Source organism: Scatophagus argus, chromosome 3 (genome assembly GCF_020382885.2).
Source record: "Scatophagus argus isolate fScaArg1 chromosome 3, fScaArg1.pri, whole genome shotgun sequence".
NCBI classification, from domain to species: domain Eukaryota; kingdom Metazoa; phylum Chordata; class Actinopteri; family Scatophagidae; genus Scatophagus; species Scatophagus argus.
This window is the reverse complement of record NC_058495.1, coordinates 6,913,615-6,932,400: the sequence shown is the minus strand read 5'-3', so window position 1 is coordinate 6,932,400 and position 18,786 is coordinate 6,913,615. Positions and strand designations below refer to the sequence as shown.

General features: G+C 38.9%; 4 protein-coding genes across 9 annotated transcripts in view; 2 read left to right on the top strand and 2 right to left on the bottom strand.

Moving 5' to 3' along the window:
* Positions 1-207: 207 nt before the first annotated feature.
* nat8l2 (N-acetyltransferase 8-like 2) lies at positions 208-3,887 on the bottom strand. Of its 3 annotated transcripts, none has more exons than XM_046383133.1 (2): positions 3,712-3,887; positions 208-1,171 (listed from the first exon to the last, which is right to left on the bottom strand). In XM_046383133.1, the coding sequence occupies exon 2, from the start codon at positions 1,157-1,159 to the stop codon at positions 485-487; it is 675 nt and encodes a 224-aa protein (XP_046239089.1). In that variant the 5' UTR covers positions 1,160-1,171; positions 3,712-3,887; the 3' UTR covers positions 208-484. The 3 variants fall into 3 exon arrangements, with proteins under 3 accessions (XP_046239089.1, XP_046239090.1, XP_046239088.1); XM_046383134.1 differs by lacking the exon at positions 3,712-3,887 and adding an exon at positions 2,658-2,921; XM_046383132.1 differs by lacking the exon at positions 3,712-3,887 and adding an exon at positions 2,455-2,651.
* A 111-nt stretch (positions 3,888-3,998) lies between these two features.
* On the bottom strand, positions 3,999-6,024 carry LOC124056049 (adenosine receptor A1-like). Its single transcript, XM_046383131.1, has 2 exons — positions 5,508-6,024; positions 3,999-5,228 (listed from the first exon to the last, which is right to left on the bottom strand). The coding sequence occupies exons 1-2, from the start codon at positions 5,939-5,941 to the stop codon at positions 4,619-4,621; spliced, it is 1,044 nt and encodes a 347-aa protein (XP_046239087.1). The 5' UTR covers positions 5,942-6,024; the 3' UTR covers positions 3,999-4,618.
* A 2,207-nt stretch (positions 6,025-8,231) lies between these two features.
* LOC124056047 lies at positions 8,232-11,109 on the top strand. The gene is made up of 6 exons (XM_046383129.1): positions 8,232-8,392; positions 8,572-8,720; positions 8,856-8,929; positions 9,353-9,451; positions 9,985-10,083; positions 10,819-11,109. The coding sequence occupies exons 1-6, from the start codon at positions 8,285-8,287 to the stop codon at positions 10,992-10,994; spliced, it is 705 nt and encodes a 234-aa protein (XP_046239085.1). The 5' UTR covers positions 8,232-8,284; the 3' UTR covers positions 10,995-11,109.
* A 3,496-nt stretch (positions 11,110-14,605) lies between these two features.
* The window catches only part of slc12a5a (solute carrier family 12 member 5a), a 140,521-nt gene continuing 136,340 nt past the window's right edge, over positions 14,606-18,786 (top strand). For 3 of the 4 annotated variants that reach the window (XM_046383119.1, XM_046383118.1, XM_046383117.1), the window contains exon 1: positions 14,606-15,108. In XM_046383119.1, coding sequence (XP_046239075.1) covers positions 14,949-15,108 — 160 coding nt within the window. In that variant the 5' untranslated portion in view covers positions 14,606-14,948. The remainder of the gene's footprint in view (positions 15,109-18,786) is intronic. The other variant, XM_046383121.1, reaches the window with a different exon arrangement.

The following is an 18,786-nucleotide window of genomic DNA, read 5'->3' as shown; positions in this document are numbered from 1 at the left end:
GCTACTATTAGTACAGTACTACAGGAACTGTCAACTTGTATCTCAGACAAGTGATTTGGTATTAGTTAGATAAATGGCCCCCTCTACTGTTTATCATTTACAATCAACAAAAACAACATACCATCCCGACTGAAAGGGTTCTTAACAAAATCAGGACTGGTTGGATATGTTTTTACCAACATATTGATAATACATTTTTGACCATAGTTTTTTTGTTGTTTGTTTTTTTTTTAATAATATATAAAATGTGGTATAACAGTACACTCACTTTACACAGGATGACAATTAACAGTCTGTGTGTTTTGGTCCAGTAAACAACAGTGTATCATGTCTAAAAGACTAAAATAGGTTGGTGTTATAGCACAACCAAGAGGCTCTTCTAAAATGTGTTCATGAGACACTGCTTACAAATAATGGTTTTAGTCAGGTATAACCACAGCAAAAACTTGCTTATGAAGAGTAACATGAGAGGATCTCCTCAGGATTATTTCAGGTGCTTTTTCATTCTTAAAATCTTGACCTTGGATAGCATTGTAGTCCAAAATGGAGCATGTGTTTTGCTGTGGGAGACCACCAGGCTGAAGCCCAGTTTCTTATACAAGGCCACAGCAGCAGTCTGGGTGGAGCTGGTCTCCAGCACAACCTCGGAGAAGCCTCTTTCCTTACAGAAGTCAATCACAGTCTGGGCCATCCTGACGCCCAGACCCCTCCGTCTGCACAATGGTGAGATGATCATTCTGAACAGTTCCCCGTGTCTTTCTTTCCCGCTTTCTTTGCCCGCTACAGCCACCATACCCATGATCTGTGCCCTCCCATCAACTTCTGCCTCTGCCACCCAGAAACAATTGTCCGGTCTGCTCAGATAGCTCCCAGGGATGTCCTGCATGTCTGTCTGGAGTTTGTCCCTGACGTAGCTGGCATACAACTCGTGACAGCAGTAGTAGATGAGGCCCACCCAGATTCCTGGTAACACCACAGCTCCTAACACAGAGCCAAGGAGGTAGCCACCAACACACAGAGCCAGGGTGATGGTGAGGTAGACAGGGCTGGTCATGGCATTGTGAAAACATGGACGTATGTGCTCCAGGGTGCCAGCGCTGAACAGGGTGAGCACTGCATCCTTGTCTGAGGGACGGAACTGGCGGATCAACAGCTGCATGACCAGAAGGAACTATAGAAAAAAAAATGAAATCTTTGTTGCACTACATGCCCAATTGTAAATGTTTAGTGTTACAACTAATGATTATTTTCATTACTGAGTTATCTGATGCCCAGAGCTTCAGAACACATTGTCAAGTTCCTTGTTTCATTTGACAGATAAAACATTCAGTTTAATACCATATGTTACAGAGTAGCAAACTTTAACAGTCGAAAACCTAGAACTCATAGATGTTTGGCATTTTTACTTGAACAATAGCTGTCTGTTAATCAACAAGTCTATTAATCAACTAATCATTTCAGCTCTAAAATATTTTATATGAGATTCACCTTACTGTCAAATCTGTAATTTGTGTTGCCACTATTCATGTTCAGTCTCACCTAATAACCTAGCTGTATAACATGTACAACGTTGAATTAGTAGAAGTGTATCAGGATAAGTGATCATTACCAAACGACAATAATGATTGAAGCTGGGCTCTAAGTAGTCATTTCTAAGTCATTTTTCTTTAGCCCCCCTGCACTTTTCTTGGTGGTTTAAGTTGAATACTGATGAAAGTTGAAAACCGATTTGTTATTATCTGCTAAACTTAGACTAACTTTCAGTGTCTTTTACCTTAAAAATTATTTCCACTATTCAAGATACCATACCTCACATCATTTCCTGAGTTATTAAATAATAAATTTGCTATCAGAATATTAATAAATATAGATGCAAATAATATAGAAATAAAAGAATCACGTTCTGCCCGCAATACTGGTTTCTGTGCCTGTGAGCAGGACACAGTATAAAATATAGAATTTATTGTTATTTGTGTGCATGTGTTTGTTGAACATGTAGTTAGGATGTACCATTGGGATTCCCTTGTCCCCTGTGCTAACCCAAACTGGCGCCACTTGACAACATGGTCTGAGCAGTCAATTCATCACATGACAACCAGATATTAGCTAAGATCACAGATAATCAGCGTTGGCTGCAACATAAACCTGACAGTACCGTCTGTACCACTGAGCTTGCGTTACAAAAAGTTCGCTTTTAGCTTGTTTACATTAGCTTGTAAACGGTGCAAACGGTTTACTTTAGTACAGGTAGTTTATTAACTGTGTCACAGAAACCTCTTTATAATTCCGTCCATAATGCCGTTTAACTCATGTAATTTGCAGCAAAACATGCTGACATACCGTTTGTTACATAACTATTTTCCACTAGATGCATTATAGTAAAAGTAAAAATCTATAACAATATTAATTAGCAACGAAAATAGTAAACAGCAATAAAAATCGATGGTCTCTTACATTACTGACAGAAGTTGTGAAAGTGGTCTTTGTCTAACAGCAGCACAGTCCAAATGGCGACGGCTCAAACGAAATCTTTTAAGTCATTTTAAATTTTATGTCGGGTCGAAGTCCAGCGACATAATCATAAAAGCAAGCGCAGAGTACACCGCCTCACATCTTAACGCTGTCTTCTGTAACACTAACACACCACAAATCCCAAACTTCGTGATCCGGAAGTAGCTTTTTTCTTCGTTGTTGTCCTCTTCGTCTTCCGTCTTCTCCTTTGCTTTTTCTTTTCAGTTTTAAAGCACTTATGTTTTATAGAGAGATTATGCATTTAAAAGTAAATGCTTACACTCACGGAGTGATTCAAAGGGCTCCTGGCTCTTGACTGTGATTAAAAAAGCAGGAAAATAGTTTCTGTTATGTAATATCCTTTGTAACCTTACTTTTTTTTTTTTTTACTGCTAAGCCAAGTTCTTCCCTACACTTCCCCAATAACATCTCTTCGAAGGCATCATTAATTGTATTTTGATATTTATATTTGTTATTGTAATGTAACTGGTCACTACAGCTATCAGTAAGTAAAAATACAAGTACAAAGGAAGTATACGGTAGCAATCAGTATCAATTAGAAGTACTCATTTGTATTACTTTATACAACTAGACTGTTCAATAATTTAACATATAACAATGCATCATATATTGCAAGATGATCATATATTTTGTATGTAGAATCTACTCTAGTGATGCCTTTTATCATTAACTGGTGGGTTTTAAGGTGCGGTGGTTAGCACTGTCACCTCACGGCAAGAGATCTCAGACCTGGTCTGAGACCTTCTGTGCGGACTTTGCATTGAAGGGTTTTCTCCGGGTACTCTGGCTTCCTTCCAAATCCCAAAAACATGCGGATTAGGTTATTTGGCTAGTCTACATTGCCCCTAGATGTGTGCGTGTGTGTGGCGTCCAGTGTGACCAGAGTGAAACCATAGTCAGCTGGGATAGGCTCCAGTGCCCCCACCTCGCAACCCTGACCGATAAGCGGTGTAGAAAATGGATGGATTTTACCATATGGATCAATATAAGACTGTACTGTAAATGTTTTTGCTGTTCTCAGAATTTGTTGATGGTTGGCTTTTTTGATGCAAACCTGAAACAATTTAATTTTTACTGTCCTCACTTCCCATATGTTATCAGCAGCTCTGCTAGTTTTGCTGATGCAAAATCAACCTCATCATAAAGGAGAATAATTTCACAAAAATGCATCTCACTTACCTCATTCTTGCAATGCAGATAGTTGTGGATTCATTTGCCCTGAGATATCAATCTCTGAATGTAATCTATTCTGCCATCCTAATACATGAAAGGAAATTGGTTGAAAATTACATTTTAAAAATTCACAAGCAAATTATCATTCCAGAAATAATGTTCCAGTTACCTAACTGTGAGAAGTTTTAAATGGACAAAGTTGTGAAAAGAGATGAAAAAAATAATTTGAATCAGGATGAACAATTCTAAAGATCCCTTAATCACATAGTAACCTCAAGCTATTTTTTCACATTTAGGGTGGTTGCAAACTGTGCACAGAGAGGCTTGAAAGTGCACTAGTGTAGACTGAAGAGATTAGGTTATGATGCATGTTAGTTGATCAACACAAACGGTAAACACACATCACTCTGAAAAAAAAATACATACTAAACGACTGTTTTTCATAATAACTTGATACAGTTCTTTAATACTTATTACTGAGTGCTTTAAAGAGTGGAAAATGACAGTTAGTTGAAAATATTTTTGTAATGTTTGGCTATACAAGTCCAAAAGCAGCAGAGCAAACTATTTCATGTATGCCAAATATAGATTATGGACATTCTCACTTCCTCATACTCCTGAAACTATGTTTTCATCACATTTTAGGAGACACATTTAAGTGAGTAAATACATATGAAGTATATGTACACAACAAAATGTAACACTAAACAGCAAAACTTTAACATGAAAAAAAAATGAGCTCACAGCTAACCACAAACCTAAAATATAATGTTTCTGATATCACAGCTGATAAACTACAGGACTCATATTTGAATTTCCAAGATAAAAAAACTTTACACAATTAAATACACACACACAGATGAGTACAAAAAACATGGCATTAATCATTGTGTTCAACATTGTGCCTGTTTTGTCAAATAGACAAAAAAAAATCACACCCCACACACAAGAAGGAACTATTCCCTTCATGCGTCCAGAGCTTCAGATAAGCTGTCTTAACCTTTTTTATTTTAAATGCATACACAACTGGGTTTACAGCTGATTTGGCATGAGAAAGCAGGATGCCAACATAAAAGGCTGTTTCTAGAATATCATTCGGCCCACCAAAGTAAGCGATGCAGTTCATGTTGTGCAGAGGGAGCCAAGACAGGGCAAACAGAGCCAAGACCAGAGACAGGGATCCTGCCAGCTGTTTCTCTTTCCTCAGGTAGTTCTGAGACTGGATTTGGGCACCATTGCCTGGTTTCTCTCGAAGGTTTCCTCGAGTAGTACAGAAAATGTAGCCATACAATACAATCATCACCAACAGAGGGATGAGAGTACAGAGGAAAAAGTTGAAGTAAACCAAGTATGACATGGGGATCACTGTTATAAACCGACAGACAATCGTGGAGTTGACTGAGTTAGACAAGGTTTCCTGGTTGTTCCACCCGAGCATGGGAGCAAAACTCAGAGGTAATGCAACAAGCCAGCATGCTGCTACAACAAACCAAGAGTGTCTCTGCGCCACAGTCCTTTTGTACCTAAAAAGGAAAACAGTAATGACTGGTATCAGCAGCAATTATTTCTGACAGCAGTGTCATAAAATGAATATTTCAAAGTAAAAATGTAATAATTTAAAAATCTGAGTAAGAAAAAATATCTTCTTGTCACTGTAGTGATGTCATTCAAAGCTGTTTTGCAGTGCTAACCTTGCTAATGGTCAGTGTGATAAAATCAATATGTAAAACTTGGAATCATGCATTTAGATTTTTATAAGCATTCTGAACCATACAGGCATTAGTGTGTCTGAATAATCTTACCTGAGAGGGATGTACACCCGGAGGTATCGGTCCACTGCAATAGCGGTGAGAGACAGCACTGAGACCAGGGTCAACAGGATGACCACACAGCTGAGGAAAAGACAACCATGGAATGAAGTCTCCACCCGTCCGTCCACCACCACAGCCAACGGTATGGCCAAGCAGCCAACCAGAAAGTCAGCCACAGCCAGAGAGATAATAAGGCAGAAGGTAGGCTGCTGAATGCTTTTACTGGTCCACAGTGCCAAAATAACCAACGCATTACCAAGACAACAACTACCAGCAATGAGCACCTCTAACAATGTGTAAATCACTTCCACATCTTTTGTGCTTCTTATCCAGCTAATGTCTGATAGGTAATGGTGTAGTGTGTCTGAATGTGCTCTTGTGAAACCATTGAGGAAGTCCTCAACCTTTTCTCTGCAATGAAACATAAGTAGAAGCTGTGGTTTTTATTAAGAGCAAATCACAAAACCACATTCTGATCTCTCTATGCCTCCAAGCAGAACGGTGTGGGCTGAGGCGGCTGGACTTGTGCAGATGATGTTGTGTTTGTGCAGATTAGGTGGTGTACTTTGAACTCTGACTAATATTTCAGCATGACAGTGCAATTTCCACTTACCCCAATTGCTAGTGCAAGGCCTGGCAATAAAGACATACAGACCTCTTCAAAATCATTTAATATTCATGTATGTTGAATTGGTACGTTCTAGTAAGGTACCCTTTGTAAATAATACAAAATTTATAATAGTTGATAGATTAGAAAAATGCTTTATAGTTGCTTGGATTCCCAGGTTGTGAAACATCTCTATTAATTAACCTCCAGCATGGCACTTGTTCTTTAACGCAACAAGAAGACAACACAAAGGGACCTTCTGAACACTTATCCTTGTAAAAAAAAAAAAAAAGTCACAGAGAGACCAAATTCCATTTAATGATCTAATCTAAGGTGTCTTTGAGAACTCAACGCACTGCAACGTGCTGTACATTCACAATCAGTGTCTGTGTATCATTTGTTCATTCACTTTTTTAATTCAGTAAAAAAAAAAAAAAAGTAAAACTTCTGTTTATGAGGTTAGACTGTTATCTTATGGTGTATGATGAATACTCTATGAAGAAACAATGAAGCTCCTTGATTTCACATGATCATGCTGTAAAGAGACATCTAGTGGTCACTGTCATCAGAGCAGAATTTAAATACCTGTAATTTAATTACTACGTCAGTTGGTGAGAGAACACAGTGTCCAATCATGGATGTCTTTCCAAAACTACATTTAACATCTGCATGCATTTGTGACCCCCAGAGACCCTTATTACCACCCAAACCCCAAAACTGGTCATCCTCGTCTTCATCAGTGGTGGGGAGGTAGAGGCAACATATAAGTAAAAAATCTAATCTCCACCTTTAAAAATGTGATAATGTGCGATGCGCGATGTGCAGCTTTTAAAGTATCAAAGCTGAGGTTATCACATCTTCATTACACTGCTTGACCTTCTGCAGCCTATACACCAGGATATCTCTGTTCTAATAACACGTGATTATCCTGCATTAACATTTGTAAGTTGTTGTATTGTGCATTTGCAGCATTTTTTTTCTAAATGCTGCATGTATTAACAAAGTGATGAGGGTGCTTTGTCTGTTTGCATGTGTTAAGTAACAGCACGTAGATCTGTCACCATAGATTTATTAACATTTGACAACGTTTATTATCTGACTTCTGACCCTTAATAGACTACCATACAAACCATTGCTAATGTCTTACTAGCATTTAATACTGATAACTTTATTGATTAGACTATGTATAACTTCTGGTCATTACCCTGGCGAATTATTTTCTGTACATTTAGAGTTTCAACCAAATAACTAATGTGGATAGAGTTAGAAAAAGATAATCACAGAGTAATGAAGAACTGACAGCATCAGTGGCCAGAGGGATAGTATGAATATGGTATCAGTTATGTCTGGCAATTCAAATGAAATTGTTCAGAAAAACAAGATATATACAAAATATATAGGCATATTTTTTTCAGAAATGTTAATGCTTGTTTCCTTTCTTTTCTTACACCTTTCTGTAGCTGTTTCACCACCATTCATTGTTTCCTGTATGGATTGCATTGAGGGTGAATAGTGTACAAAAGCAGCACACTCAGAAATCATGTTACATACTCAAAACCACTTTACAAACAATGGGATGTATAGTTTTGTGACATACCTTTAGTTTTGCTTGAACAAATCTGGACACTGAAAGTATTGGTACAAACACTATACTGTTATAAAACATAAAACATCCATCCATCCCATCCCATCCATTTTCTATACCTCTTATCCATCAGTGTCACGCGGGGCTGGAGCCTATCCCAGCTAACTACCGGCGAGAGGCGGGGTTCACCCAGGACCGGTCGCCAGTCAATTGCAGGGGTGACACACAAAGACAGACAACCACTTACGCACACAGTCACACACACACACACACACACCTAGGGGCAATGTAGAGTAGCCAGTTAACCTAATGTGCATGTTTTTGGGATTGTGGATTGATTTAGGATTGATTGAGGTTTGTGCCCTGTAATAAAACAGCAAGACAGGGACCTACGGTGGTTACATGCCAGTTTGTTTGCGAAGTAAACATAAAGGCTTACAGGAAATTCTAACATTAGAGGTTAACAGTTCAGGTGGTCTGGTATGCTCTCAGACTGGGGTGGGTAGATGATGCGCAAAAATAATTGGTCAATTTTGTCTGTATAAGACTGCGCTGCTACAAAGAGACAACAGAGCCATGATGAAGACTTTGTGTGTTGTTGTTGTGCTGAGTCTCTTCTCAGTGTGCCAGTCTGCATCACTGGCCTGTGAGAAACTTCTGAACCCCCTGGACAAAGGTCCAGATGTAAGTCTCTTTCCATTTTTAAAACTAATGTTATATTTTTCTAATTTGTTTTACAAAACCACATTTAACTTATACTGAACCATTTGTTCTATGTTCCTTATTCCTGAAAATGTGCTGTGAGGAAAACAAGTCAGATTATTTTCAATGTCAAAATCAGCAACTTTCTTTTGATATTTCAGCTATCTGGGAGTTGGCACATCATTGCTGTGTCCTCAGAAAACTGCTTGTTTACAGCATTAATAAATGCTCTTGTTTTGCTAAGTGCTAAAGTCAACATTACTTCAAAGGACACACCAAACACCTACGACACCAACTTTAAGATTAAAATGTAAGCAATGTTTTTACATGTAATGATGAATGTTGAATTTGTTGGCATATATTTGTGCATTATACATCACCATATCCTGTACAGTTGTTCTTTCAGTTCTTTTAATATTTAATCAATTCAATTAATCCTTTGCAGTTATGGATATTGTGTAAGTGAATCAGAACCACTTTTCTACGTCAACAACACCTTGTTTGGTCTCGACAGTAACAGTAAGCATTCGGTTTAACAAACTGTGTGTACTGGTGTTTAAATGTGTGTCTCTTTGTGTGAAATTTTCTGATCACTATTTTAAAGTTAAAGAGTTACAGAGTCAGACTACTAGCTCTGTAACTCATTTACTCACTTGTTCTCTCCTCTCTCATTCAGTTATTACAGTGTAAACAAAAAATTCCCAGAGCTAATGAACAATGCACTTTGAGCTCTTCTATGATACTTTTAAACCCTCTTGCATAAAATGATTTAGAGTATGGTATAAATACTACATTACATGGTATTGTGCTATCTCCTATTTTGTCTTTTCAGACTTGTCCTGTCCTCTAATCTAGTAACCATACAGTTATGATACTACAGATTTAATATAAACAATTTCATGAATTATTGTATGATCCACACTTTTCTTACATGTGCAACAGATGCCCCAACTGGTGATCCAGATGTGCTGCTGCAAACTGGCTGTCCTGACTGCATGGTTTTAAAGGGGGTTGATGTCATTAGCACATTCCTGCTTCTAAGTAAGGAGAACAAAGAATAATATATAGCTCAATATGACACCAACAGGAAGACTATTCACTGAGTCTCAGAGAGGCTAATCTTGTTTGCCTGACTATAGACAAACAAGACATTCATTATTCATGATTTCCATTTGAAGTCACATCTAAAATCCAGACATATGTAATGACAACTATGTGATAAATAAAGCAGGACTAAACATACACAGACACACTAGTAGATCTGTGGAGTTGTATGGAGGTACAACAGTGCTTTGGCCAGAAAACTAACTGCAGACTAATATGCTCACAGTGACTATCCTAACATCCTGATGTTGACCAGTTATACATAAAAATATCTTACAGTATTATATAGTGCACAGTCATTGCTGTGTTTTGTTTTTATCTCCCTATCTCTAACATTTAATAACATGTACTGTAATTATATTACCTATGTATGTGAGATTGCGGTGAAGTAAACTGGTATATACTGTTGACAGTCAAAGACAGAATATTGTCAGATGGCTTTCATCTGAAAAGTGTCACCTTTTCAACAGGCAAAAGAAAGACTGTCTCTGCAGCTGAGCTGAAGGAGTTTGAGACGCAGACAGAGTGTCTCGGCTGGTCCAAACCGCTGGTCTTAAACTCAGATCATGGTGAGACTTGGAATAAAAGGTTTATATAGAGTAACCTGTCTTTACAGTGAATAAATGAAAGCAAAGTGGTACTGTGCCGTGAAAGTGACACCTGCCTTTTCATTATCTGCAGAGCCATAGTATTGCTTTGCTATAACAAGCCTTGTCTCATAGAAACTTTCTAGAACTTATTTGCATAAGCAAATACAAGGGATATGTAATGTCAACCAATTACATTTTCTTTTAACATAATGTTATTAAAGTTGCAAAAATGTTGACACAAAACACATCAGAAAAATATTCAATGAAAACAAATTTTATGTATTTTCTGAAAGATTTAACTGAAAAACAGTGCTTCCCTAACCTTTTTTTTTTTTGCATAAAAGTAAGCAAAAACAATCTTTCCCTAAACTTAAAGGACAAATTCCACACATGTGTCTCCTGGTTAAACAATAAGGATTTTACTCTTTAACAAAAAAGTCTGATTTCTCCAGAGGATTACATTGCAATCATTGCCACAGCTGTGAATTACTTAGACCCTAAAATATGTAGACATATGACCCAGGTTTAAATTTCTCTTTATGGTTAGGGAACAATCTATGGCTTCTTTTCCCAGTGCTTTTCTTGACCGAAAGTAACCAAAAACAGATCTTTCCCTAAACTTAACCAAAATGCTTTTGTTACCTAAACCTAACCAAAGTTATTGATATTGTCAGGACTGTTACTTTTCTGAATTTCTTTTTTCTTCCTGCACAGACTATGAAAACTGCCAGTCACTGGATGATGACAACACTGACATTGATACTTCAGGACTAATCTATCAAAGATTGAAAAGGACTTCTGCAGAGTCCTTCAAGTGTCTTGCGGAAAATTTTCTTTCTTACCCCAGGGCTGCCTTTCAGTGGGCTCAGCAATTCTGGTCAAAGCGTTAAGCTGTAGGGCATCAGTATCATATATTGCCAAATGTATTCACTCACCCTTCCAAATAATTGAATTCAGGTGTTCCAATCACTTCAATGGCCACATGTGTATAAAATCAAGCACCTAGGCATGCAGACTGCTTCTACAAACATTTGTGAAAGAATGGGCCGCTCTCAGGAGCTCAGTGAATCTCAGCATGGTACTGTGATAGGATGCCACATATGCAACAAGTCCAGTTGTGAAATTTCCTCGCTATTAAATATTCTATAGTCAACTGTCAGTGGTATTATAACAAAGTGGAAGCGATTGGGAACAATAGCAACTCAGCCACAAAGTGGTAGGTCACATAAAATGACAGAGTGGGGTCAGCAGATGCTGAGTCACAAAGTGCACAGAGGTCACCAACTTTCTCCAGAGTCGGTCGCTACAGACCTCCAAACTTCATGTGGCCTTCAGATTAGCTCAAGAACAGTATATATAGATCTTCATGCAATGGGTTTCCATGGCCGAGCAGCTGCATCCAAGCCATACATCATCAAGTGTAATGCAAAGCATCGGATGCAGCGCTGTAAAGTATGCCATCAATGGACTCTGGACCAGTAGAAACGTGTTCTGCATTGTGTGTATTGTTACGTGCCATTGTATATTTTGCTGTCCCTTGTATGTGTGTCTGTCTGTGTTCTAGGTGCAGTTTCCTGAGAGATGATGCAGGGCACCTGCATCAAGCTGTGGGTGTGGCCTATATAAGTGGCTCTTTTCTCCGCCCTCTCTCTCTCTCATCTCCCTGGCACAGGATCCCAGCCTTTGTTTGTGTTACTCATCTTTTGTTGTAAATAAATATGCTTTTCTTGCATCATATCTAGTATCATTTTACCTTAATGTGTTGTGACTTTGAGCCGGTCATAACAGTATGAAGTGTGAAGTTTGGTGGAGGGGGGATGATGGTGTGGGGTTGCTTTTCAGGAGCTGGGCTTGGCCCCTTAGTTCCAGTGAAAGGAACTCTGAATGCTTCAGCATACCAAGAGATTTTGGACAATTCCAAGCTCCCAACCTTGTGGGAACAGTTTGGGGATGGCCCCTTCCTGTTCCAACATGACTGTACATCAGTGCACAAGGCAAGGTCCATAAAGACATGGATGAGCAAGTTTGGTGTGGCAGAACTTGACTGGCCAGCACAGAGTCCTGACCTCAACATCAGTGTCTTCTGGAAGAATGGTCAAAAATTCCTATAAACACACTCCTAAACCTTGTGGAAAGCCTTCCCAGAAGAGTTGAAGCTGTTATAGCTGCAAAGGGTGGGTCGACGTCATATCAAACCTGATGTATTAAGGATGGGATGTCACTTCATATGTGTGTAAAGGCAGATGAGTGAATGCTTTTGGCAATATAGTGTATAATCAATATTCACACCCACCATTCATGTGTTTGTGAAATTCATGTCTATTTAAGATGCAGAGTTCTGAAAGGAACTGATTATTGCTTGATTTATTGTTTTAGACTCTGAAACCTTCCTTTAATCAAGTTTTTAGTGGGACAGTGCTCTTTACATAAACATAACAAAGCAACTTTTTAGATAATTCAATATCTTTACATTAATTACCCATTAATTAATGGGTATAATGTTGCAGGAATTCTGCTTGAAACATGCCACTTAACTGGATTGAATTGTCCCAGTTTTGCAAACACCTTCATTACATTAAAGATTAAAGATAACATGATGATGGAAATTCTTGATTTGTGATTTATATTTACTTTTAAACTTCATGTCACACTGCCCTGTCTTTGATACTTGTTATTGGTATTGCTATGTTAGATAATGTTAATGTTATTGGCAGAACCAGAGCTTTTCTGCTATGACAAGTCAAAACATCTCCTGTGAAAAAGGCTTATTTGGAAAGGGAATGTGAAAACTGCTGAAAGGAGGCTGGGGAGAGTCCACATGTGATAACAATATATTAATATGCTGCTTTACAGAGCTGAACAGTAACTTGATGTTACTGTAGAGAGGACAGTTGCTTGCTTATCTGTTTGACGGACAGTTAAATTGATTCCTGAGATACAAATGACTTGAAAGAAAGTTGGTTCAATATACACTACACAAAAGCATTGGGTCACCTAACCATTACACAAACATTGCATTCTAAATACATAGACAGCTTTGCAGCTATAACAGCTTTTACTCTTTTGACAAAACTTTACACAAGATTTTGGAGTGTTTCTGTGGGAACTTGTCCCCTTCATGCAGCAGAGCATTTGTGAGGTCAGACACTGATGTTGGACCAAAAGGCCTGACTCACAATCACTGTTCCAGTTCACTTCAAAGGTGTTGGATGGGGTTGAAGTCAGGGCTCTGTGTGGGCCAGTCAAGTTCTTCCACACCAAACTCATCCAGTCATGTCTCTATGGACCTTTGCTTTGTGCACTGAGGCACAGTCAGGCTGGAATAGAAAAGAGCTTTCCCCAAAGCTTCACTTAATGCCCAGTAACTGGTAACATAGCTCACTACACTTTCCAAGTAGCTTGCCCAACACTGCATATCAATTAAGAACAATATTCTAATTGACTATTGGGTTGTTGCGGGAAATGAAGTCAGGTAATAACAAGCAGATGGTTATCAGTTTTTAAAGGACAAACGCATTTTGACACCTTCCTCAGCCCATATCTCCATCCCCCTACACAGCAGCAGATTGTTTGCCTTCCTGCTTGTGGTCCCTTCCAGCATGATGCTATGGCTACCAGATTTATTATTTGACAAATTACAAAAGGTCAGTGTATTTTCTTCTATGTGTGGCAGGTGAAACTGAGTAAAAAAAGGAGGAGATGCTGGTTCAGGCCAGACATGTGAACACATTATTCCATGCTGGTATGCAGGGAAAACGACAGTGCAGAAAAAAATGCCCTGCTTCTTTTTTGGGTTGAAGGTGGCTGGTAGCCAGAGGGAAAGTAGACTGATGAACTAGAGCATCAGTGGACCACTAGCCTCTCTGGGTCTTTTTAAATTTTTTTTTGGTTAAATTTTTTTTTTTCTGAAAATGTGTATGCTTTGTCTAGTCCATCCTGGCAAGTAAGCTGGTCAGGTTTTCATTTATTTTCTTAATGTTCATTTATATGTTTATTTGTTGCATTATAAAGCCTAACTTCTGTAATAAAAAAAATTACTAAATTACTCTTTTCCTCTATGATTATTCTCCATTATTTATGAGTGTGACTTGCAGTTGTAACATTTCTAACATCTACTACAGTTAATCAACTAACTATGCCCAGGAAACCTCTTAGACTTTCTAAAATAATAATAAAGATAATCATGATAAGTCATAATGAGATCACAATTGTTATTTTTTTAGGGGTACTGAGATGAAATGTAGGTGTGCTCAAACACTAAAATCGCCCAAAATTTTATTTCTGCATTTTAAATGTGGTAACCGCTTTTCCTTTAAAGGAACTCGCTCTGCAGTTGTAGCAAAAACACTTTAACTTTACATCAGAAAATCAATGGAGGCTGGTTGGCTGATCTTTATTCTGTGGTTGCCTAGCAACGCCGACTCAGCTGGCTGCGTTGCTTTGAATGTTATCATTAAAAAACATAAAATATATTAAAACAACAGTTAGTAAAACTAAATTGCAATTGTTAAATTACATAAAGCATCTTGTGAAATTATTAACGTGTTTTTAGGTTTTGTTAAAACGGCGCCACAAACCCCGAAATATCGGCTCTAGGACCCAGACGCGCGGGTGGCAGCTACCAGACACCGGTTGATGAGATGGTCCACTCTGCATTACACACCTAATTACCCGTCAAAGAGCGGCTGGTCACCCCAAACGGAGAAGCCGGAGGTAAACTTAACACACGGTGCAGGTGGACCACAAATACAAGCGTGTCGAGAGCATTTTTCTCTGTCTTTGTCCGCTCGCGTCACCTCGCACTGTGGCAAGAAGACCCGTCGCTTGTCTCACCGGCGAAAACCATGAGCCAGAGGTTCACCGTCTCCAAGAGCGACGGCGACCGGCACCCCTCAGACATCCAGGGGGAGGTGAACCAGCTGTTTGAGGGAGACGAACCCCCGACCAGCAGCGGCGCTGAGGGGGAGGATGCTGCCGCCACCGAGGTGGTGGTAGTGCTCAAAGGTAAGCAGACACTTACCGGCTTCATTCAGCCTGTTTATTAGCTATAGGCTATGTGCTAGCACTGCTGATGCTTGACTCCTGTTCGGTGACTCCACATTGAAAATGGACAGATGTGTGTGACTTGAATTTTTAATGGTCATATAGGGACAGCAACACAAGCGCTGCAAAGTGCATAAAGGTGCATTTTTCCTGTAATATCTGTAACATCACAGGTGCATTGTGCACAAAATTGGAAGTTGCATCCTAGTTGATGTTCCTGTTGATAAAAAGGGATAGAAATCCTACTATGTGACAGGGAAATTTTTGCCCTTTTGTTGAAATGTCAGTGTTAGTACAGTTCAACCTCGTGTCTTGTCTTAGATATAGGCCTACTGTGTATTTTATAAGGTCATGGCTTCCAAAGTGTGTTTATATTTAGTTCATAAAACACAAAACATCTCCTGTGCTCATCATCAAGGTGAGTCTGATTAAGCTTTAATAAAAATATAGTTAGTAAAAATCTACTTAACTTATGGCAACTTTCCCAGGCCATGTCTTCTGGGAAGCAGTACCATTGTGGTTCAGTGCTGTCACAAACTCACCTTACTGAAATAATCAGTCAAGTCCTGTCAGTTCTGTTAGTCATTGTCCAAATGGAGTGTAGCAGTGCAGAACAAATGGTGGCGAAAATTCCCATCGGGCCAGGAATAGAAGCCTTCACCATTACCAATGATTAGCAATAGAAAAAGTGCAATAATTCAGGTCCAGTCAAGTGCAAATGAAGATTTATCTGCAATGAGTCAGTACATTTCACACTGTGTTTAACCTGTAAAAACTACTACATTAATGACATTTCAGATTAATTGACCAGGCCCCCTAGATTCTCACAAATCCCTTTATTGCAGCTCTAGATTTGCTGCTCCTTAGCTTCTTTGCTTTGCATTGAATTCTAATAAGTAGCCTCATTTAAGTATTCAGTTTAATTCTGTATTCGTTGGCCAAATGCTGTGATCAGTAAATTGAGAACAATTATAAACATCATAAGCAAAGTTGTCGCAGTGTACTTTTTTTTTTTTTGTGGAGTTAAATCACAGTTAGATTCAGTTACATTCAGGCCTCACGCTTAATGGTATATACTTGCCTTTCTTGCTGATATACTGATGTATCAGTTGTGTTGCTGCACTAATGTTCAGTGGTGCTGGCAGATGTCCACTAAAATCACTGCGATGAGGAAGGAAAGGTTTTAACTGTCATTCCAACACTCACTTTCATTGCTACATGTGACTACAGAAAGCCTCAGAGGTTCAAAACACACCACCATCTCCTCCTGTGTAAGTGAATTAACATAAAAATGCCTCCTCAGCATTGCTCCACTCGAATGCTCCAGTGTGTATCAATCATTTCTGTGGACATAAAAGATTGCTGTATGGGCCGGTAGGAACAAATCTCATCATCTCCTTGTGTTCCCCTTAAGACATGGGGAACCCTTTATTGAAGGACTTCCCTTCATGTATTCTGTGCACTAGATGAGCTGCAGTCTTGTGGAGACTAGTGTCTCTGCATCCACGTTGCTGGTTGCCATAGTGACGGTACATTTTCACCAGAGTTTTCTCACAAATGGTCTTGCACTGAGGTGCAAACACTTCAGATGAAGCAAGTACCATTATGAAAGCAATCTCTTGCTGGGATGGTGTGATATTTTCTCCTTCCTGTTATTTGTTCTGTGTGGCCTGAAATGGTTATAATAGAACGAAAAGAAAAATTATACTTGAACACCAGATTTGTAAACCATACTGTGGGCACTGCATGCAGCTAATGTCAGTGTAGTGTAGTTAGCTATACTGTATATAAGAAATTTCTTGTAGCTTTTGTATAATGGAAATGCATAACAGGAATGCAACTAACAATTAGTTTCATTTTTGATTAATATGTTATCATTTTCTTATGAATCATTATGCAAGTGTTAATGTTAAAGACAACTATGAAAAAAAATGTCCATCACAATTTCCCAAAACTGAAGGTGAAACATTCAAATTACTTGTTTTATGTGCTCAGAATACAGATGTATGTTTAGTTTACTATCTTACAAGACAAAATGGAGCAGAAATGATCACATTTGAGAAACTGAAACCAGAGAATACCTGACATGTTATCTTGAAAAAAATGCTCAAATCATTCAAAGTAGATTTTTGTCAACTGAATGCACAATTAATTAACAAATTCTTTGTAATCTAGTCAACAATGATGGATATAGTAGCGTAGAGGGCATGTGAATTCAGCTGAAAGAGAGTGTTTGAGGTGTGAGTATACTAAGACCGTCAATGTGTTTGTGTTCAGGTCTGAATCCGTCGTTGTAATTATGCCATTGTTGGCATTTCCCTGCTGTGTAATAATTACAGTGTCTCTCAAAACCCCCATTCAGCCTTGTTCTTATTTTAACTGGTGGGCCAGGGCAATTTGAATTTTCTCCCCCTCGTCCTGGACCCGTGATCCTGTTTCTATTGATCCAGAGGAGGTGTGAGCTTAGTCGGCTCAGCCAGCAAGTGTGGCAAAAGATGACTGGCTGCAGCAGGAAGGAAAATCCTCGTCTGGCTGCCAGGCGCCCTCTCTGCCCTTGACCTTGCAGCGGTGTGAACACATATATCTTCATTAGATCAGTTGGGCTCTGTGGAAGGAGCTGTGGACGGGCTCAGAATGGGCTGCGTGTGCCTCTCCTTGGAGTTGGCAAAGCAGAGAGGTTTTGTAACCCCCATGTCTTTCAGAAACCTTATATTTCCACCATTATCATTAGTTAAGCCTGCATTTGTTCTTTTTTGATCAATGGGGTGCAGTCCAGCAAGCTGTAATCACAATATTGGTATATTCTTTGTTATATTTCTACAATGCTCTGTTGTTATTGCTGTTGTTACGCATCTCTGTCTACGCAGTCTGCTCTGAGGTTTCTGCCTTCTAAAATGCAGTTTTTTCTCACCACTGTCGCCAAGTGCTTGCTCATGGGGGTTTTATTGAGTCTCTCTTTGGTTCAGACCTGCCCTAAATGGAAATGGAACTGCTGTTGTGATTTGGTGCTATATAAATAAACTGAATTGAATTGATTAATTTATTTGACAGGGGGAATGTATGCTGACAAACAAAAAATAACCGTAAATGAGGCACAAAATATCACCTTTCTAAATTAAATATAGTAAGAGTGTTGGCTAGCAAATATTTGCTTATTCATGACAAGTATCAACATTAACATTCATTTGGGGTTAGGGTTAGGGTAGGGTAGGGTCTCCACAACTCACTTTTCTTCCGGTTCGGTTTGGTCTCCACCAACTCCTGAGGGAGATATCTGTTTTTTAGCTGCTAAATGCTCCACTATGTTCACCTCCTAGTCAGTTTGGTGACAGATAATGTACAGCAGCTTTATTCAAGTTTATTTTTTGTTAAACAAAAACCCAAAAAAACAGAGCAAAGAGAGTGAAAAGGGTCAATCAGGACAGCAGTTGCTCCTTAAAGAGGAGAGAGGAAATGCAGAGTCAATTGATAATAATCTGTAGATTGTCACATTACACATCATAGTTTGAGCATATACATTTGATCTTGACAACCCAGTTTGTCCTGAATGTTTTGGTCCATGAGCAGAGAGGCCGACTTGGCTGAGGCTTAATCTGTGTCAGGATGTTCTGCTGGATGTTTGCTTTTGGGCAAATGCAG

Bases quoted from the DNA above. Each gene is read 5' to 3' on its own strand.
- nat8l2 (XM_046383133.1), bottom strand. From the start codon at position 1,159: ATGCAGCTGTTGATCCGCCAGTTCCGTCCCTCAGACAAGGATGCAGTG.
- LOC124056047 (XM_046383129.1), top strand. From the start codon at position 8,285: ATGATGAAGACTTTGTGTGTTGTTGTTGTGCTGAGTCTCTTCTCAGTG. The intron at 8,393-8,571 runs GTAAGTCTCTTT...TTGATATTTCAG, and splicing joins CCCTGGACAAAGGTCCAGAT to CTATCTGGGAGTTGGCACAT. The intron at 10,084-10,818 runs GTGAGACTTGGA...CTTCCTGCACAG, and splicing joins GGTCTTAAACTCAGATCATG to ACTATGAAAACTGCCAGTCA.
- LOC124056049 (XM_046383131.1), bottom strand. From the start codon at position 5,941: ATGTTTCATTGCAGAGAAAAGGTTGAGGACTTCCTCAATGGTTTCACA. The intron at 5,229-5,507 runs GTAAGATTATTC...TTTCCTTTTTAG, and splicing joins CGGGTGTACATCCCTCTCAG to GTACAAAAGGACTGTGGCGC.